Genomic DNA, 21,807 nt, shown 5'->3' with positions numbered 1-21,807 from the left:
AGGTTGGGGCCAGTGCCCAGTGACCCCACAATACGCCTCCCCCCCATCCCAACAGGCTCCAGAGCCCTGGCCATGTTCACAGTCGCAATTATTTAAAAAAAAAAAAAATACGAAAGCATATCTCAGAACTGAACGATCTGAATGACCAGGTAAAAAGTGTCAAGAAGTATATGTTTATACTTGTGCAACAAATATAAAATAAAAAGACCAACACTCGTTATCATGAAATTTCAGTTAACCAAATATAATAAAAATATCCTAAAATCTCCAAAAAAGAAAGAGTAGGTCATGCTCATAGGACAAGAAATCAAAATGGCCTCCAGCTTCTCTCTAGTAATGCTGGAGGCTAGAAGACAATGGAACAGTAACTTCAAATTTCTGAATGAAAATTATTTTCAATTTAGTCTTCTATTCTCAGCTAAACTATCATTTAACCATGAGAATAGAATTAAGACATTTTCAAATATGCATGGGTCCCAAAATTGAATCTTCCATCCGTCTTTCCTTAGGAAATAAGTGTGGCATGTGCTTTACCAAACTAGGGAATGTAGCCCTGCCCAATGTGGCTCATATGATTGAGCATCATAAGGTTGCTGGTTCAATTCCTGGATCTGCAGGTGGCAGCTAATCAATGTTTCTCCCTCTTCCTTCTTCTCTCTCTAAAAATCAATAAAAACATATATATATATATATATATATTTTTTTTTTAAATAACTAGGGAATGTACCAAGAAGGAAAAAAGATATGGAATGCCAGAGAAAGGAGAGGAAAGAAGGTCCAGCAATGATGGTGAAGAGAAACAGCATGACTGCAGAGCAGCAGGATTAGAGAGCAATCTGTCCACATTTGTTTCTTTAAGGAAAATATGAATTACTATAAAGAAAAGTACTTTTATGGTTGGATAGTATTTAAGGATAAACTATTGTTGGTTATAAAGGAAATTAAACAATAAGATGAGATAATTATCAGCTCCAGGAGAAAGAAACTGTTGTCTAAAAAAGAAAATGGAATTATAGTATACCAAATAGCCTACCTGTGAGCAGTCATAAAAAGAACAATCCTGGATAGTCATTTAACCAGCGATTGTGATAAAAACTTGTGCTTCAACAAATGGTGCTGAGACAATTTCATTTCCACGTGCAAAACTAAAATGAAATTCAACCCTGGTTACCTTATACCATACACAAAAATCAGCTAGACATGAAACGCTTACCTAAATGTAAGAGCTGAAAATACAAAGCTGCTAGAAGAAAATATAGGGGGAAATCTTTGTGGCCATGGATTAGATAGGGCATAATAACTGGAAAACAAGATTTTTAAAACATGATCTGATTATAGACTTTTTTTTTTTATCCAGAAGATAAATTTACATTTACCCCATTATCCAACTCCTCCCCCTACCTTCTGCCTCTGGAAACCACAAATCTGTCCTCTGTTTCTAGAGTTTGGTTTTTCTTTTTTTTTGTTTCCACATGTAGTGAAATTATATAGTATTTGTCTTTCTCTTGTCTGACTTATTTCATGTAGCATCATGCCCTTACAGTCCATCTATAGTGTAGCAAATGGCAGGATTCCCTTCTATTTTATGGCTAAGTAGGGTTCCATTGTTTATGTGTGTACCACAACTTCTTTATCCACTCATCCATCAGTGGACGTTAGGTAGTTTCCACATGTTGCCTGTTGTAAAGAATGGTGCGATGAACGTGGGGTGCCTGACGTCGCTTCTCAGACAGTGATTCCGTTTCCTTGGGACGTGCATATATCCAGACGTGGATTGCTGGACCACGTGGTCACTTTCATTTTATTAGGAACCTTCACACTGTTTCTCCATAGTGACTGCACCAGGTTACATACCTACGAACCGAGCACAAGGGTTGAGACGGGGCTCATCTTAAGGGACAGAGGTTGAGAAGCATTTCATTGTTGTAGTGATCCAAACTCATGTACCTCATCTCTTCATCAAAATTCCATTTGCCGCTCTTGCCTGGCAGTGAATACTGATGGTGAGGGTAAGAGGTATAGGCAAAGAGAAAGGGGTCTTCCTGTGGCGAATGGCACGTGGCGGGAGGGTAGTAGCCGTTAAAATCCACGTGCACCTTCTCTTCATAAAGATCCGCCCCGGGAGTTGGCCATAACGGGAGACAGCCGGCTTTGGCTGAAGGTGGTTCCACTGGGATCTGCTGGGAAAGGGGATCTAAAGCGTTCGGGGGAGGGGAGAAGTCATACGGCCAGCCGGCCTGAGGAAAGGCGTAGCTGGGACACCCGTTGTCGTTAAGAGGGTTTCTCCCCAAAGCAGCATTTTTATTCCAGGTTTGCAGATCACTGTAATCAGAGAGGACCCCAGCGACAGGAGGCTGAAGCAGGTCCCCGCCACCATAGATCCGAGCGCTGGACACCTTGCATTTCTCATAGAGCTCAGCGGGGCCCACGGTAGAAGTGGGGTCTGCCAGGTCCGAGGCTCCCCCCAAACCGTAGCTCTTAAGAAAGCACTCGCTCGGTGACTTCTGCTGGGGGATGCCAGCCGCCAAAGGCCCACCGTCACCGCCAGGCAGGTGGAGGCTTTCCTGGAAAGACCAGTTTAAATTCCCCCAACTTGGTGCTTCACCTGGAACAGACTGGAAAGTGAGAAGCTCGTGTAAGTAAGTGAAGCAGATGGACACAGCTACCCGGGCACCCATGAGTTACTCTGCACAAATAGGTGCGCTGTCCGCGTTTCCTCATTCCTGGCATGCTCAGAGCACAGACACACGGAGCGGCTTCACCGCAACCTCTCAAGATCTGAAAGAGGAGACGCTGACTGCATCTCCATTTCAGATCTTACTAACCAACAAGCACCAAATTTCCCTTCACTCTGACATGAGCGTTTAGACATTTCCCCTCAGATGCCAGTCTGATATCCTAAATGCCTTTGCAACAAACTTATAAGGGGCTCCTTGAGAAAAGTCAAATTACAGCACCACAGATTTGTATTATACTCAGTACACTTCTCAGGGGTCTCTCTCTCTCTCTCTCTCTCTCTCTCTCTCTCTCTCTCTCTCTCTCTCTCTCTCTCTCTCTCTCTCTCTTCCCTCCTTGACTTTCTATTTCTCAGTGCTGTGTGACGTCCGAGAGACTAGGGTTTTTGTATTTTTTTCCTCAAGAGATTTTTCTCTGAACTTATTTTGTTGAATCATAAATAGGACTTCTAGACTATGAAGACTATGAAGTGGTAAGTTTACTATTATTATTTAATGTATTTTTATTGATTTTGGAGAGGAAGGAAGAGGAGAGATAGAAACATCAATAATGAAAAAGAAGCATTGACCTGCTGCCTCCTGCACGCCCCATGCTGGGAATTAAGCACACAACCCAGGCATGTACCCTGACCAGTAATCAAACGGTGACCTCCTGGTTCATAGGTCAACCTCAACCACTGAGCCACACCGGCCGTGCTGTAAATTTATTTTTGTAAAGAGAAAGTATATTTTTCTCCAGTGAATCCTAGGAAAATAATCTGGTTGAGGACTAAATAATCCTCTTGCCTATGCAAAACAATTGACTAATTAGAGAATGGGATGGAGAGACTGTCACCAGTTAAGAGTGAGTGGGAAGAAATGTCCCATGGCTGGGAGAAGGGATGAGGGCCAGTTATTTGAACTAGGAGCTTACAATTCCTGACAAAAGACACAAGGTGTATGTGTGTGTGTGTGTGTGTGTGTGTGTGTGTGTAATGTTAAAGTATAATACATTTATACTTCAGAATGACTCCACTTCTGTTCTGAAAAAAACTTGAAGCATCCATGGCTAGTGTTGCTTAGTGGCTGGAGCAGTGGCACACACACCAAAGGGAAATGGGTTCAATTCCCAGTCAAGGGCATGTACGTGGGTTGGGGGTTTCAATCCCCAGCCCTGGTTGAGATATGTGTGGAAGGCAACCAATCTCTCCCCTCCCTACCACCCCTCCACTCTCTCTAAAAATCAATGGAAAAAATATCCTCAGGTGAGGATTAACAAGAAACAACACTTAAGAAAAGAAATGTGGAGCATTGAACAGTAAAAAAATAAAATAAAAAAGAAAGAAAGAAAAAAGAAGTATAGGACTTACTATACTATTAAGCAGACATAACCCCCATAAAGGCATGGACTTCACATCACCTCCCGCCAGGCCCACCTGATGACCATTGTTGCAGAAACTGCCTGGTTATTCCATCTGGCTCAAATGTGCTAAGGGAACACAGTTGACCCTGGAACAACATGATTTTGAACTGCACTGGTCCACTTTTATGTGGATCTTTCTCAATAAATACATATACTATTTGGATCCAAAGTTGGGAGTCTGTGGATGCAGAGGGCTGTCTGTCTGCATTGACCACCACCATTCTCTGTAGGGGATTTGAGCACCCGTGGTTTTTGGTATCTATTGGGTGTCCTGGAACCAATTTCTGTGGATCCTGAGGTACAACTTCAGTTTGTGGGGAGTCAAAATTATATACAGATTTATTACTACTGGGGGGGAGGGGTGTCAGTGCCCCTAATCCTTACATTGTTGGAGGTTAACTGTAATCTGTTTTGGGGAAGAATGACAATGTGGGTGGAAAGCATGATGCTAATATTTGTGGAGATCATTTCAGTTAATTCTGGTTCTCTGAGAACCAAATTTCAGAGTGCCAAAATATAAGCTGAGCACTAATTCCAGTCTCTTTTTCATTGTGGTAGGGAAGATGGCCCTAACATTATATAGAATTTATGTTGAGAGCATGCGACAAAGATGGTAGAAATTAAGAGGAATCCCTCAGGCTCAGTTTATGTGGCGGATGCTGGCTTACAGGTGAGCCTGGCAGGATGTGGCTTCTGCTTTCGCTTGTAAGTAAGAAGCTGGAGAAATCTACTGCTCCACCATCGGGGTGGTGAGTTGCCCTATGGTTCTGAGCACACACAGGGAAGAAGAGTTACCTTTGCCTCCGGGCCCCTGTTCAGCTTTAAGGAGATGGAGGAAGATGCCCCATGCGCTTTCTTTATTGTTCTTCTTGCCTCGGCTTCCAATTTGGTTTCTGGCTTTGGATGATCGTGTTCTCCCTTTGACTTAAAAGGAGACAAGGATGCAAAATAAATGACCAGATGGTGCTTCCTGGTGTGTAAAATGTTACCCTGTCACATGACTGTGTGTTGAGTATTGTAACAAGATTGGCCACTGTTACACCCTTTAAGTCCCTCCCAAGTCCACTGTGCACTGCCTTGCCTGCCTGTTTTTGTTTACGATGCTCCTGCTTTCCAAGGTGTCTCTCACCCACATGGCAAAGCCCTACTCATCTGGACAGCAAGTACTGCCTATGGCACACGATCACATTTAACCTCCAGCACAACCCTGTGACGCACATGCTGTCATTATCATTCCCAGGGAGCGGAATGGGGAGTTGAGGCATGGAGAGATTGCGATGCCAGGGTCATGTGCCTGGTAGGTGGGTGAGCTGGGAGCTAACGGTTAAAGATTCGGGAATTCTATGAGCTGGTTGTTAGAAACAGCCGGTAGCTTTAAATCAGCCAGGACGGGAAGATTTACAGCACAGGAATGGGCGAACCCTGCAAATCAGAACACTTTCCTTTGGTGGGGAGTGGGCGGGGTCAGGGTTACCAGCACGCCACTGCTGAGAACGCTGGCAGACACAGGCAGAGGCCACTCCTCTCCGCTGTGCATACCACCGCTCCTGCTTTCACTTCCCAATATCCAGGTTTTACAGAGCACGGGGGTTTAGGGAGGACGGTGTTTGGGTTTACAGAGCAACTCAGAAGCCAGAGCTGGTCTTCATTCTGGAGCTGGAGGTTGTGCACAAGTCAGGGCTGCTGACACGAGTGCGATCACATTTCTAACCCCTTGGGAGCCCGAGGCAGAGGCACCCAGGCCCCGCTGGTGGGGTGCAGGCACTTGCTCGCCCAGAGTGTGCCTCGGGGTTGGTGTCGGCTCTCATTCACCTGCGCATCTCCTGTGTGAACCCCCTCTGCACGCTCTGTAACCAGTTATTGAATTCAAGAGAAATGGCATCTTATCACTATCACCCAAGTCCAACCTGGAAAAATATGAAGCGTCCTTCGTGCCTCCAGAAGTTGGTGACCGGGAAGCCCCCGTGGCCTCGGCAAGGAATGAGCTTCAGGGGCCCGTCGCAGTTGGGACAGCATTTCCCTGCAAAAGAGCAGCAGAAGGTGAGCACGTGCCACCGAGCCATGCCCGCTGACCCCTGAGCCCAGGCAGCCCTGGCGGTGTTAGCCGAGAAGCCTGGGTGGCAGAGAATACGCCTGGGCCAGTTTTATGCTCTTCCATCCACTGCGCTTAACCCCTGGCCCCAGGAAGCCTGGCCACCACTCGGCCCAGATCAGCCTCACATGTGGCTAGAGGAAGCGGCCTATAGAACGGGGTATTTCACAGGTTAGGGGAGGGCTCCCCAGAGCAGAATATTCCTCCCTAAGCATTTATGGGTCAGTTAAAATTCTTTGTAGAAAAGAAGAAAAAAAAATTCCTTTACGTCAAGATTAGAACTAAGGGTCAAGGAGCAAAGCCACATGGGAGAGAGAACGCAGACGCTAAATTTTACTCAAGTGTGAATGGCTGATATTAGATCTTGCCTTGAGAGCAAGTCTTGAAGACAAGTCACAAGGAAACAGCAGGAGGTTACTTGAGGTCTGAAATGGACCAGGCACAGGGAATGCTGAATGCATTTCACAATCCGATGAATATGATAAAAAGCAAAAGGAGCACATTTTTCCGCATGTGATTATGGCATGAACCCAAACGTCATGGAATTGAGTCCCATCTCAGATTTAGCCCAGTGCTACCACTCCAGATCAAATCACTCTTTGAGCTCACATAGGGATCTTTTCTCCATGGGGTCAGGAGGCAAATCTAATTCACAACCTTTTCCTAAACTTTACATGAGCTCACTGATGAATTAATGCTAGTTCCATAAGTGAGGCATCACCTTTTTTTTTTTTTTCCCCACAAAACATCAGTACATATTAGACATTTTTAAAAAACATTTCTTTACTTTTTTTTTTTAATTTCAGCTTCATTGAGGTATAATTGGCATCTGCCTTTTAACAGAGGCCTTGGGTTAGGTGCCTTAACTCAATAGAGCAGTGTTAATGGTGGATGCTCTGGTCCTGGCAGACCCTAGGGGCAGGCCCCCGTGGGGGCAAAGGGGGGTGGGTGGGTTCTCCTTATTATGTTCTGCATAGGGACAGCCTTGGTCTCCTCCGGTGTGAAGGCTGAGCCCTTGCAATGTGCTGGGATGCAGCCGCCCAGCTGAGCGGGAGCATTTGAATGGACACCAGCTTCCTCTCCAGCACCAGCCAGCGAGCCCCACTCACTCTGCTGCTTCTGCCGGGCTTTGTCGCAGATGGCGGGCCTCAGGTAGATCTTGCGGCCCTCCTTGGCGGAGCAGTCGCGGCTGCACACCACCACTCCCAGGCAGGACTTCTTGAGGATGCGCGAGTTGTGGTTGTTGGTGTTGCGCATGGCCCAGCTGCTCAGGTGCCTCTGTGCGCTCCTGTCCTCCGAGCTGTAGATGTACTTCTCATAGGAATCCGGCCATTCCTGGAACCAGTCTATCTTTTTCACATCCTTACAGAAACACAAAGAATACCGTTATATTTCAGGCTAGAAGGCACGGCTGTCCATCACGTGGAGCCCATAGCAGGGAAGGTTGTTCTGTCTCTAAAGAGCTAGGCCAGGGCCGAAACCGGTTTGGCTTAGTGGATAGAGCGTTGGCCTGTGGACTGAAAGGTCCCAGGTTCGATTCCGGTCAAGGGCATGTACCTTGGTTGCAGGCACATCCCCAGTAGGGGGTGTGCAAGGGGCAGTTGATCGATGATTCTCTCATTGATGTTTCAATCTCTCTATCCCTCTCTCTTCCTCTCTGTAAAAAATCAAGCAGCAGCTGTGTCTCCCGAACCTCTGCTCCCTGGACCAAAAGGAGCTGTGACTCAGCCCTCTGAGTACTACCCGATGGCGGCTTCTCCGGCACTTGGTGATAAGAGTTATGACCCCTTCTCACTGAGAATTCTGGAGGATGAAGTAACGTTATTGTGTTGACACAATTAATGTGGAAAAGCCCTTGTGGCAGGATAGTGAGGTCATACCTCATATCACCGTGCAGTTATCGTATTAAGCACGGTAAGGCTAATGCAAAGTCATCAGCGGAGGGAGGACTAGAGAGCCCGGGTGCAGGAGGATTCTGAGAGCCAGGTTCGCCCCTGTGGAGGTCTCCTTTTTTTTTTCTCTACTCCCGTATTCATGTGCCTCAAACAGGGGGAGGAGTAAGGAAGAGGTTGCTTTGGCTGGAAGCTTCTATCTTCTTGCTCAGAACTGGCGCTATTCCCAGTGCTGAACCTCTAACTAAACAAAGACACTCCGTCATTACGGCAGAAGGTATTTGGCTTTCTGCTTATCTGTTTCCTTGCCTGTGTAACAGGGAAAACAAGACGTGTCTACCTCAGAAGTAGTTCTGAGAATTAAATACGATAATACGTAAAAATACCTAGCACAGCATGGAACCCTTAACAAATGTAAGCCACATTCCTCCGGCCCCGCTGTGGTCCACAGATGCTCCACCAGACAGTCCCAGCTAGTTCTTAGCGTGAGAATTATTAAACAGTCTCAGGAGTCAAACTTGGGCTGTGGCCGAAACCGGTTTGGCTCAGTGGTAGAGCGTCTGTCTGCGGACTGAAGGGTCCCAAGTTCGATTCCGGTCAAGGGCATGTATGTTGGTTGCGGGCACATCCCCGGTTGGGGGTGTGCAAGAGGCAGCTGGTCAATGTTTCTCTCTCATCGACGTTTCTAGCTCTCTATTCTTCTCTCCTCCTCTCTGTAAAAAATCAATAAAATACATTAAAAAAAACAAAACAAACTTGGGCTGTGTTCATCCACACAGCTCCCAGACACCTGCCATGGTATAAGAAGAGTCTGGAAGATCAGACTAGAAGATTCCAGAAGATCCAGAAGGCGTGACCAGGGTACTAGTGCTCATTGCATTAGATTTCAAGTTCAGAACATGACAAAGAACTGTGTAACGTGAGACTCTGAGCAAGTGGTTTTTGTCTCCGAAGCCTCACTTTGCTCTTCTCTGAAATGGGAACATTGACCAAAGCACACTTCAAACAGCACTGTAATGAGATCTGTAAGCTTTATGCAATGCGAGTTGTTTAAGTGGAATGTCACGGGAGGTGAGACAGGTCTGAGGAAATACGAGAGGTTTTATGTACTTAAGAGGTTAGTGGTTAAGCACTTGGGCCTGCAAACTCAGACGCATGGGCCAAATCCAACCCACTCTCTGCTTTTGTCTATAAAGTTTTATTGGAACACAACCGTGTTTCATGCCCTTGACTGTTGTCCATGAATACTTTCATGCCACCACGGCAAAATTAAACAGTTCTGGCAAAGACTAGATGAGCGGAAAAACCTAAACAATGTGGCCCTTTACAGGAAGTTAGACAATTCCTGGCTAATAGCACGGCCAATGGAAGCATGTGAAGTCTTAACGAGCTCCTCCCCCTCTCAGTGCCTATTTCCTGCTCCGTAACAGGAGCACCTACCTCACAGGGATGCTCTGAGGATCGAATCATCTGGCATACACAAAACGTTTATAATTGACAGCAGCAAGCTCCACATCACGTTGGCTGTTATCTGCTAGACCTGGAGCCACACCAGCCAGCCACTGTGACTGTAGGAGCCCCCAGCTTTCAGGGGAGAAAAGTGCCTCTCATCATTGATGCCTCTCTCTCTCTCCCCCTCTCCCTTCCTCTCTGAAATCAATAAAAGTTAAAAAAATTTTTTTAAGGCATAAACAAATTAAAGCTTTCAAAAAAAAAAAAATTGTTGCAACTCTTGTTCCACCACCTTCCCTTCTCAGGGCAATGACCACAGCGGGCCCTTTGAGGAACTCCTGTGGTTTGGGAAGGGGAGGTTGTCCCTGGAGAGAAGGGTGAAGGGTACTTCTGAACGGGATGAAATTCAATGCCCAGAGTTGAGAGAAATAGCTCAGGCAGCCGCATCATCTCCTGCTTTCTCCACCCACCTCTCTCCTCTCCCTTCTAGCCTAAGCTCCACATAAGGCTCTCCTGTTTCCTGTCACAGAAGTGCTACAGAAAGCATAGCATTTTACCTTATAAAATAATCAAAATGCAGGTTAAAATGTGTACCTTTGTCTAATAATTTGAACTGTACAAATCTACTGGTGGATCCCAATTACTGAAATACAAAGCACAGTTGTCAGGGTAGCAGGGTCAGGGAGAGGGGGACTTAGAGAAGCTGAGATTTTCATGTTTTAAGGGGAGTGGCCCTTTAGGCTGGTCACTGGCATAAATCCCATGAGCCAGGAGGAGGGCAAGGTATTTATGAGAGCGGCTCAGATGTTCTGGTTAAAGAAAACTCCCTGTTCTAAGAGGAAAGAAAATGATCTCCACCCTGTCTGTCTCTCTCTTTCCCACTTTCTCTCAGTTTATTGTATATTTTGATCTCCCTCGAGGCTTCCTCTTTGACCCATGGGTTATTTAGAAATATATGGTTTAGTTGAAAGATTTTCCTGTTGTCTTGCTATTTTCTAGTTTGATTCTATTGTGATTGGAGAATATACTCTGTGTTGTTTTTTGTTTGTTTGTTTGTTTGTTTTTATTTTAACTAGTGTCCCAGTGTACAAAATTTATGCACTGGGGGTGGGGGTGTCCCTCAGCCTGGCCTGCACCCTCTCATAATCCGGGACCCCTTGGGGGGATGTTCAACTGCCGGTTTAGGCCTGATCCCAGCCTGGCCTGTGAGGATCAGGCCTAAACCAGCAGTCGGACACCCCCTAAGGGATGCAGCAGTGCGTCAAGTACCAGGTGGCCAGGGAGGAGCCCAAACTGGGCCAGGCGCTGTGCTGCTCATGCTCATCCCCGCCCGCTGTGCCTGCTGCCTCGGAGTTGGGAGAGGTTCCCACTGCCACAGATGCCCTCGCCAGCTGTGAGCCTGGCTTCTGGCTGAGCAGCACTCCCCCGGTGGGAGCACACTGACCACTAGGGGACAGCTCCTGCATTAAGCATCTGCCCCCTGGTAGTCGGTATGTGTTTGTCATAGCGACCAGTCGTTCCAATTGTTCTGTTGTAATAGTTGCATATATATATATGCAACTATTACAACAGAACAATTGGAACGACTGGTCGCTATATATATATATATATATATATATATATATATATATATATATATTTTTTTTTTTCCCCCTTGAGATTTGTGTTAGGGATCACGTTATGATCTACATTCTACTCTCTTTTCAGCTTTTCTCCCCCACAGCCCCTCCACTGGCACCCTAGGTTTCCAGTACTACTAATAATATAACCATTTTGACAATGGATGGACTTGAGGACATAACTAGGAGTAAAAGGACTCAAGCTATTCTCTTGGCTATTTATTTATGCCCAGTTTTTTTTTTGTTTTTTTTTTTTTACCTGGGTGCTTTGTGGAATCTTTTATCTCTTTTGACAATGAAATTAAGGAAAACCCAGATCACAATAATGCAAAGGAACCCAGGTGTCAAATGATAGTGATTTTGAAAGCCTTTTAAATGTAAGGCACAGAAGAGATAAAATGTAAAAAGAAAGAATAATTATTTAATTGTGTTTAGTAAACTCCTGCAAAATATTTTCTTCTTCTTTTTTTTTTTTTTTTTAGATCTTTTGTTTATTTTAATTTCTAACTTTTCATGAGTAACTCTTTGTTTTTCTTCTTGGTTAAGAAGTTTATAATTTAAGGAGAATATTCTTAAGGTTTTCAACATGCAAATATAACTAACTTATATTTTATAATCTCATTGGTAATATATTGGGGCTTCCTGAATGTTTTTCTGACGTCTCTGTGCAATTTTTCACTAAAAGACTTAATCCTCTAATTTTCAAAATATTTGAAACTCTATATATTCATAGATCATCCTTCATCATCTCCTCATTCTAATTTATTTAACTACTGAAGTTTTACCAGAGTACCTTAAGAATTAATATATTATATAAAACAAATAAAATCAATCTTCTGAAATGAGGCATAAAAAATATCTACCTTATTAGGTTATTATATTAAAACTGATTTTCACTTTGAATATATAATAGTCTACCAACTAACTACTTTAATAAGTTGTCATACTGAAAGAAACCAACTGGCCTGTGAGGATCAGGCCTAAACCAGTTTCTTTCAGTATGACAACTTATTAATTCTTTATAAATAAATGTTTCTAAGCAAAACAGGGAATAGCAAACAGATACATCTCAAAGCAAATGAGATAGAGGGGGAAATTAGATGTTACCTATGGAAAAACAATTCCACCAACATTTTGATTTACACACAACTTTTCAAGAATTTATCTCTTCTGAGCCAAATGAAGACAAACTCCAAGGGTTATAAAAAAAAAAAAAGATAAATTCTATTCAACAAAATGCATTTGCGTCGAGAATTCCTGCTTAGGCTAAACCTGCCATCTCCTTCCTTTGTCAAGGGGTCAAGACTCGGACAAAAAGCACCTAACTTACTCCGACTGTCACACTAAGGTGATCCAGCGTGGCCCAGCTTTCACATTCTGTCACCTGCCTCTCTTTTCTCCCTTCCCTTCCCCACTCCACCATACTAAGCAAGGGATCCCCTGACAGGTGCTCAGAGAGAGCTCTGCTACCACTGGCGCAGTAATGGGCCCAAGCCCATCACACCGGAAACACAGGGTAGCAGAATTCTGGCACCAACCACAGGGGACCCAATGACCATGAAAGTCCATATAGGTTGTGCTGCCCCAGGAAGTTTACGGATACCAAGAAAACTGGACAAAGAGGACAAAGTCATGGGTATCTGCGTCAATGTGACCTGATCATGCAGCCAGATAATAATTGACCAGAAACCCAGAGTCTGGGACCTGTTACCTCCCCAGCACCAAGACACAAACACAGATTGCTACAGCTGGCTCCTTCTGACCACATTTAGTCACATGAATTCACAGAAAGAGCTCCGACATCCACCTTTGCTAATGAGTTTTCACCCATCCCTTACAAAGGCCGAGGAAACTTTGCTGGCTGAAATCATGATCCGGGAATTAACTAATTGGAGGCCTCTTTGTAGTTGGCTCACCAGGTTTTAGGTTGGTCTGCAGTTCTACTTAACCTATGTATGTCTTCACTGTTTTTCTGTCTATAAAATATGTACTTTGGTCTTGGGATTTTGTGAGTTAATGACTCAGTGTGGCTTTGACTATGGGTTTAATCTGAAAACCGCTCATGCTTAGGAACAAAATGATTCCAGGTATTTGTCTGCTGTAGTATTGCTAGAACACCCTGTACTTTTACTTAGAGAAATCGGCTGGTGTTAAAAACGGAGTGGGTACTCTCACCTTCCTACTGAGGTGGGTACTATTTAGGAAACTGATTCTCTTCTCAATTTTTACCCCCCTCAAAAAAAAAACAAACAAAAAAGCGGGGGTGGGGGAATTTCTTAGGGATTCAAGGCTCTCAAGTATTACAATCAGTACTAATGAGCATGTGATACTCTCAGGGACCATGTGATGAACATTTTTTAATGAAGTAAAGCTAAACCAAGACCGAAGATTTGCTGCCTGCACCAAGAAAAGCCTACAGCAATTCTTTTTTGAACCTTTAAAATGCAAAATTGGTGGGTGTATTAGATTGGCCTGGAAAAACAGACTTTTATGATGGTTTTGAGTAATTTAAGCCTGACCTTCTGGGCTGGCTCCCTGTGGAGTAGGTTAAAGAGAGATGGTATCAAAATAATCACAAGCTAAAAAAAAAATTAAAAAAAAAAATCACAAGTTAGAGGAGTGACCAGACACAAGAGTAAATGAAGGTTTGTTAAGACATATATAAAGCCCTAACCGGTTTGGCTCAGTGGATAGAGCGTCAGCCTGTGGACTCAAGGGTCCCAGGTTCGATTCCAGCCAAGGGCAGGTACCTTGGTTGTGGGCACATCCCCAATAGGGAGTGTGCAGGAGGCAGCTGATAGATGTTTCTAACTTTCTATCCCTCTCCCTTCTTCTCTGTAAAGAAGTAAATAAAATACATATTTTTTTTAAAAGATACATATACAATTGAAAGAAGGGAGAAATTGGGGAGGGATGATATACTGAGGACAAGTAGTTTCTCTAAGTCCAAATCTATTGGCGTTGCTCCCCACTGCCTGTAAAATAACCTAGTCTTCTTCGATAGCCTGTTCCAAACCACCTTTCCAGTCCCCAGCCCCCCAAATCTCCTTGCTGGGCACCATGCATAAGCTCCCTCAAATGCAGATTTGGTCAGTCTCTCCCTGTCCTTATCACCCCTTCCCCTCTGAGATGTGTCAGTCTCTTCTATGCATCCATGCCTTTCTTGTCTTGATTGCTTTCTTCACTTAGCCTAAACCACCCACGTTTTACAATGCCAAGCCCTTTACAGGTGCCCTGCCTTGCTTTCCATGACCAAGTTCTGCTGAATCACATACTTTCTCTTTCAACCACCTCAAGCATTTTTCGACATGGCTTTGATTCTCTACTTGGGCACTAAATCGTGTTCCCTTAGTTCAGATCACAGCTCAATGACCCCTGTGGCCCTGAGCCTGCTATAGTGTCTGGCACAGTCTAAGTCACTTAAAAATGTCTGATGTCCTGGTAGCTGTTGTCAAAAGTGAACCCATAAATCTCAATATAGCTGAGATACGTAAAGGAATACTGAGTACCAGTATTCCTTTACGTATCTCAGCTACTGTCAGGATTTACTCAGGTGACCACCATGAAAGTTGAAGCACGTGAGTGGATTAACAGGAAAGGAATTTGTTTTACAAGTTACAGGAATTTGCCCAGAAGTACTAACTCTGGTAAGAATATAAAATCATAAAAAATAAAGTAGAAATTCTTTGTATGGGTGGTATAGAGAATGAAAGTGGGGAAATTTATAATAATAATAAACCATTACTTTTGATCCTATAAATAACTTTTTAAAAAAAACTTCCGAACAGGTGGTCTGAGGAAGAGTAACCACCTGAGAAACTCCATGAAAAAGAGTCTCCATGGACAAAAATAGCCCTAACCAGCTGAAACTGGTTTGGCTGAGTGGATTGAGTGTCGGTCTGTGGACTGAAAGGTCCCAGGTTCGATTCTGGTCAAGGGCATGTACATTGGTTGTGGGCACATCCCTGGTGGGGGTGTGTGCAGGAGGCAGCTGGTCAGTGTTTCTCTCTCATCGCTGTTTCTAGCTCTCTATTCCTCTGCCTTCCTCTCTGTGAAAAATCAATAAAATATATATTTTTAAAAATAGCCCTAACCAGTTTGGCTCAGTGGATAGAGATCAGCCTGTGGACTGAAGGGTCCCGGGTTTGATTCCAGTCAAGAGCACATGCTCGAGTTGTGGCCCCATCTCCAGAAGGGGGCGTGCAAAAGGCAGCCAATGATTCCCTCTCATCACTGATGTTTCTTTCTCTCTCCCTCTCCTTCCCTCTCTGAAATCATCAATAAAAATATATTTTAAAAAATAGGTGAAGGCAACACTGCCTAACAGGGCTTCCTCCTGGGAGAGCCACCTGTGCACAGGGAGGTTAGAAAGGCTCCGAGTCAGCTATAAAAAAATCTTTAAGTTCGCTAAACCTATAATTTCTCTTTTTCTTTACTCACAACAACCATTAAAATTCCTTGCAACTTGTCCTGGCTGGTTTGGCTCAGTGGATAGAGCAATGGCCTGTGGACTGAAGGGTCCCAGGTTCGATTCCGGTCAAGGGCATGTGTCTCGGTCAGAAGTGCAGGAAGGCAACTAATTGATGCATCTCACACTGATGTTTCTCTCTCTCTCTTTCCCTCTCCCCCACCCCTCCTTTCTATTCTCTAAAAATCAATGGAAAAATATCCTTGGGTGGGGATTAACAACAACAACAAATCCCTTGTAACTTATACTCTATTGAACACATTTTGGGAAACACTGCTTTGAACAGCTTAGAGATTTAGGGGCAGGGTATATAGGAATTGGTTTTCATTTAACCCAGGAGGTAACTAAGACTTCAGGAAATCGACTTGTTTAGAGTCACACAGATTATAAACAATGAAGTCGTCCGTTGATAAATTCCATGTTTGTCGTTTGTTGTTTAATACGTACCAGGCATCGTGGTAGGCCTGGGCTAGCAGGTCTAGAATGCAGGCCACCTCCCAAATCCCAGGTCATGCCATCTATACTATTAGATCTAAAAGGGTACATAGGGACCATTTAGTGCAACCACCTCATTTTCAGAAGAAAGGGAATCTGGGAAAAGGTAAACAACTCCCCGAGGCTCTACAAATAAAAAGAGCAGAACTGGAATCCAATGCCAGGGCTTTGTGTCCTACTTCTCACAGTTCACCATTCAGCCTCCAGATTTGCTCACAAAACATAAAACCCAGTGTGCTTGGAAATCCTTCCAAGACCTCTTATTTTCATCTCAACTGGTTCTTGATACAGTTCCAGAGCCAGCAAAAACCCAGCTGAGGATGCTGTTGTCTCTGCTTAGAAAACGTTAAGGGATCTTTATACTCTTAATGCTTTCTGTGGCGGGTTTAGTAAATGGAATAGTTATTTCCATGAGAAATCAAACGTTTTCTATGAACTGCAAATGGCACATTTCCAAAACTGAATGTGTATTTTTGCGGTAAATTTTTCAGTTCAATGTCTCAGGTAGCTGAGAATGCTTTTATGTTGAGAATTCGTGTTGGGACATGTACTTTAACGAGCCCTGAGACTCTCTCCAGGGAGGTAGTTCTTTCTTTTGTCTACAGATCTGATGGGTGATATGGATCCTCGTCCAGAAAACAATGGATGTTAGTATACAGTGCTCGCTGCCTGTCACTTCAGGGATTCTCAGACCCCGTGAAAACGCCTGCTCTGGGATGTGACACTGCAGAATCATCTATGGTCCTGCGCACTTCAGCTCTTGATTTTGAGGATGCCTGGCTTATGTTTGGGAGTTGCAATCATAAAATTAGGAATAGGCAGAAATATAGATTCTTGAGCCAGAAGTAATTAAAATGTATCTGAAAGTTTCCCCTAATATGGCTGCAGTAATTGTAAACCAATGACGACTATTAAAAGAAATCCCTAACGTAGATGTTATGAGTTAGCTGTGGTTTATTTAATCATTCTTAAATGAATGAAAAGTAGGGCAGTTAATATCCTCCACTTTTCCAAGACCTACCAAGAGAGAATGTAGGGAGGAATTTAAATATAAACAAAATAAAATTTAAAAAAAATATTTAAACATAAAGAGAAACAGCCAAAACCGGTTTGGCTCAGTGGATAGAGCCTCGGCCTGCGGACTGGAGGGTCCCAGGTCCGATTCCAGTCAAAGGCATGTACCTTGGTTGGGAGCACATCCTCAGTGGGGAGTGTGCAAGAGGCAGCTGATCAATGATTCTCTCTCATCGATGTTTCTAACTCTTTATTCCTCTCTCTTCCTCTCTGTAAAAAATCAATAAAATATATTTTAAAAAAACATAAAGAGAAACAAAAGAAAATTAGTGTAAAATTTGGAAAGATCTGGAAGTCTTCACTAGAGTGAAAATCTGGAATGGTTATAAATCAGGACTGTGGAATCTCCCTTTCCTCTCCGCTGCTTGGATAATTCAAATTTCTTGTTCCCCAGAATCAGGTAGACCAGCTTGACCTTTTCAGTACTTGGCAGTGCTGGTCTCTGTCTTAGCTTTCCCAGTCACCTTTCCAATCGACTCGTAGTGAAGCACCCTTCAACTAGCAGAGAGGGAGGTCAGGAGACCCGTTTTAATCGATGCTTTCCACCAAATTAAGAGTAAAAATGAAGGCCAAGGAAACACACAATCAAAGTCATTCTATAGCTGGAAAGTGGCCCCTGTGTGTGTCTTATTTACAAAAGTCCTAGAAGAGCATGCCGTATCCCCCTCGGATTTGGACATAACAGTTACAGATTTTATATCAAACCATCACTATAGCAAATGAGGCTGTGTGGGGGTGTGTGCATTATGAAGAGTCTACCTATGGGCAAACACATTGCATGGATTTTATTCCTCTAGCTAGCCAGGATGGGTGCAACCCATCTATTGAATGAGAAGGGAAGCAGCATTTTCTTTGCCTCAGTCTATAAGAGGATGTGGGGGAGAAGATGTGGGTTGGGGGATTGCTAAGTAAAGATCCATTCGAATCATAGGTTTTGGCATCTTCTTTTAAAATTCCTGACTTCTAGCTGAAGCTCCGGAGGAGAGGAGTTGACCCAGTTGGATCCACCGATTTCCTTCCAAGTCTTAGCAAGCTAATAGTCAAGGCCGCGTAGCCAAATGCAGAGTGGGGCAAAAGTAGGTTTACAGTTGTGCATACAGGAAACACAGACTTTATTCTTGTATTAGTTATTAATTACTGCATAATTTTCCACACAAGCAACTGTAATCCTATTTTTGCCCCACCCCACCCTGTACTGAAGGCAGGTTCTTACAGCCAGTACATACCTGTGGCAGTTTCACATCATTGATATCCCAGTTTAATATGTCTTTGTCCTCAGACTCAAAATCCTCAGGTTCCATGGTAAAGTCAGGCCAGCCACCGATGTCTGTGACTGTAACTCCCCTCAGCAGTGCTTCAGGATTTTGCTCGGAATATGTTTGGATCAGTCCACTCAAGCAGTTTAGACCAAAAGACTAATTTCTGATGCTAAAAAAAATAAAATAAAAATGATAATAATATTGACCATTAAAGAGATATAAATCAGTGCTTGTCAACCTGAAAAACCTGTTTTATTGACATGTTTGCAATCACTAATATACGGATAAAAATAAAAAGTAGAAGCTAGTAAGAGATATTGCTGAAATAAAGCTTGGCCTGCCCTAGCCGGTTTGGCTCAGTGGATAGAGTGTTGGCCTGTGGACTCAAGGGTCCTGGGTTTGATTCTAATCAAGGGCACATACCTTGGTTGTGGGCATATCCCCCGTGGGGAATGTGGGGGAGGCAGCTGATTGATGTTTCTCTCTCATTGATGTTTCTAACTCTCTATCCCTCTTCCTTCCTCTCTGTAAAAAAATCAGTGAAATATATTTAAAAAAAAAAAAAAAAAAAAAAAAAGCTTGGCCTACGGGAATCAGAAACGTGGTGATTATGCACTAATTCCTGGGTCTTTTTTATTTTTTATTTTATTGATTTTTTACAGAGAGGAAGAGAGAGGGGCAGAGAGTTAGAAACATCAATGAGGGAGAATCATCTATCAGCTGCCTCTTGCACACCCCCTACTGGGGATGTGCCCGCAACCAAGGCACATGCCCTTGACTGGAATTGAACCTGGGACCCTTCAGTCCGCAGGCTGACGCTCTATCCACTGAACCAAACCGGTTTCGGCAACCCCTGGGTCTTTGCTAGTCCCAGCTTGCAAAGGCTGTAGCAGGAATGGCTGTCACCTGTAGCCAATGGTTAGGGTCTTTTCCTCCTAAAGATGCCTGTGTTTGAAGGAGAGGGCTGGCTAGGAGTTGTTTCCACGAAAATGCCTTCATCCATTAGCTCATGAGTGGATGAAATTCCAGGAGGGGAACATCACAACCAGCCGTGTCTCTATAGTATTTTTTGAAGCTAAATAGCTACAGAGGTTAATGCTGGTCTCCTCCAGAAACCCAGTGTGCACTTTACATCTTCAATAGGATCAAATGACAGGCTCTTATGAGATTCCTGTGAAGCCTCGGTGTTGCTGACATGTCAGACCTCATAACTCTTTGTTGTGCGGGCTTATCTGTGCACTGTAGGCTGTTTGGCAGCATCCTTGGTCTCTGCCCATTAGGTGCTAGTCGCAAACCACCCTTCTTTGTTGTGACAAGGAAAAAATGTCCAGAGACATTGCCTAACGTGCCCTGGGGGGATCGTATGATAACTGCTCTATCATCGTGTTTCTTATCGTCTCACTCGGAGCAGTCTCCGGGACTTTGTGACTTCACCGTCAGCCATCTCACTCTTTCCTGTTGCCCACAAGAAAATTCTGTCTCACCTTGCTGTGATTGCTTTATGGAAGCAATCGATACTCAAAAATTTTTGTGCAAACTGCATTTCTTCCCCATGAAGAATACCATTCTAGTTTCTAATTATAATCTATTAAAGGAGACTTACAGATAAAGAAGGAAAAAAAAGTTAGCTCGAAGTGTTCTACTGAGGAAAACCGAATTGCTTTGCAGGTAAAATGCGCTTGTCAGTCGAATACGAAGGGAAACATGTTTGCGTGGACAGTTGACCCTTGAACAATGTGGAGGTTAGGGGTGCCAACACGGCACGTAGTGGGAAATCTGAGTGCAACTTAAGTCGGCCCTCTGCGTGCACAAAGCCCCAGCCATAGATCCGGATCGTTATCATTTGCTGGTGTTCTTGTAAAAAGGGACGTGATGGTGTTATGCAGAACTCTTCAATCGCAAACTCAAACCACAAGCTGATTAATGGTCCCATGAGTTTTGTTCCTTAATTATGTGACTTTATATAACCCTAACACTTGTCAATCACGGACAAGTATCCAAGTGTAGGGATACAGAAGACTGTGGACCTGGACATTAGATAACAAGAGACCTCCCGACCCTGTCTACCCACACTTGCCAATCACTCAGTGCTCACAGACTCAAAGAGCATGAAGTCCCCACTTCCCATTTCAAACACTGGCATGCAAAATGAAATCCCTGGGAGTTTCAAATCAAATTCTATGTTTGGAAAATAAACATTGAGTTAATTAAGAAATGATGACACAGATTGACTTTAATTTAGAAGACTTTAGCAACAAGTGTATTAGACACAAATATCAAGTGAAAATGATAGTGACAGATTTATGTACTTACCTTTTTGAATGTTAAAACAGTGATTCAAATGGTCTAAAATTTGTTATCGCTAATTGGGAAAGATTGATTTTTTTTTTTCTAAAAGACAAAACAGATGAATAACAAGATTCACATTTCCCCAAATGAAAAACATTGTTATAAGCCTAGTTATTATAGACATGATTCTTTTGTTTTGAAATTAAGGAGAGGGAAATCAAATATCTTGCTACAGAACATCTAGATTGTTTAAAAAAAATTTTTTTTCTGATATAAATTTTTGCCAAATAAATGAACATTAATTTAATATTTCACTGAAGGATAAGAGCGAATCATAGAAAAGAAGAAAAGACTGTTTGCAGCCCTTAAGACATAAACAAATTGAGCTTTTCTCCAGGATTAAAAAGTCTAAATATGTCAAGACTTTCTCTTTTTAAAGCAACTCGGGCCAAAGTGTATTCAATTTTCATCATTTCTACCAAAAACCAACTAGAAAAATGGAACCCTGTAATAATGGGGTGGCCATTACCGCATCCCTTACATGTGCATTTTCTTGGGATTTCTGGCTTCCTTACCTTTTGACTTCGTATGGAGATGCAGACAATACTGTGTTATAAAAATCTCATCCCTGGTTCAGGTCCAAGCAGGCTCTGCTCATTTTCAAGGCAGAAGCTGCTGTTCCCTAACCCAGGTCAAGGTACACTATGCTAATGAGCTCTGGCAATAGTCCAATCAAAATCTAGATGCTCCCAGCTCAGGGTAGGTAAGAGCGAGCAGGGAGCCACTTACCCAGCTCAATTCTCTGCAGAATGCGAGCAATGTGATGAATATTTTATGATGTGCCTCTGAACTTTCCCCTCCTTTATAGTACAAGGGCCCTGTAACAAAATTTTTGTTAGAGGGCTCTCGTATGAGAACCCCTAGAGGAGGCACAGATGGTTTCCTCTAGTAATGTCATAGCTTGGGCCCCCGGCAGAATTGATGGTAAATTCTAATTCTCCCACCATCGACACCTATCTGTGTATGTGTG

General features: G+C 43.5%; 1 protein-coding gene across 1 annotated transcript; it reads right to left on the bottom strand.

Annotated features, from left to right (window-relative positions):
- Positions 1 to 642: 642 nt before the first annotated feature.
- GCM1 (glial cells missing transcription factor 1) lies at positions 643 to 21,460 on the bottom strand. Its single transcript, XM_036414518.2, has 6 exons — positions 21,353 to 21,460; positions 18,456 to 18,657; positions 7,339 to 7,591; positions 6,045 to 6,157; positions 4,933 to 5,061; positions 643 to 2,615 (listed from the first exon to the last, which is right to left on the bottom strand). The coding sequence occupies exons 2-6, from the start codon at positions 18,528 to 18,530 to the stop codon at positions 1,887 to 1,889; spliced, it is 1,299 nt and encodes a 432-aa protein (XP_036270411.1). The 5' UTR covers positions 18,531 to 18,657; positions 21,353 to 21,460; the 3' UTR covers positions 643 to 1,886.
- Between the last annotated feature and the right edge of the window lie 347 nt (positions 21,461 to 21,807).

Source organism: Pipistrellus kuhlii, unplaced genomic scaffold (genome assembly GCF_014108245.1).
Source record: "Pipistrellus kuhlii isolate mPipKuh1 unplaced genomic scaffold, mPipKuh1.p scaffold_m20_p_5, whole genome shotgun sequence".
NCBI classification, from domain to species: domain Eukaryota; kingdom Metazoa; phylum Chordata; class Mammalia; order Chiroptera; family Vespertilionidae; genus Pipistrellus; species Pipistrellus kuhlii.
This window is presented reverse-complemented; position numbering and strand designations above follow the sequence as displayed.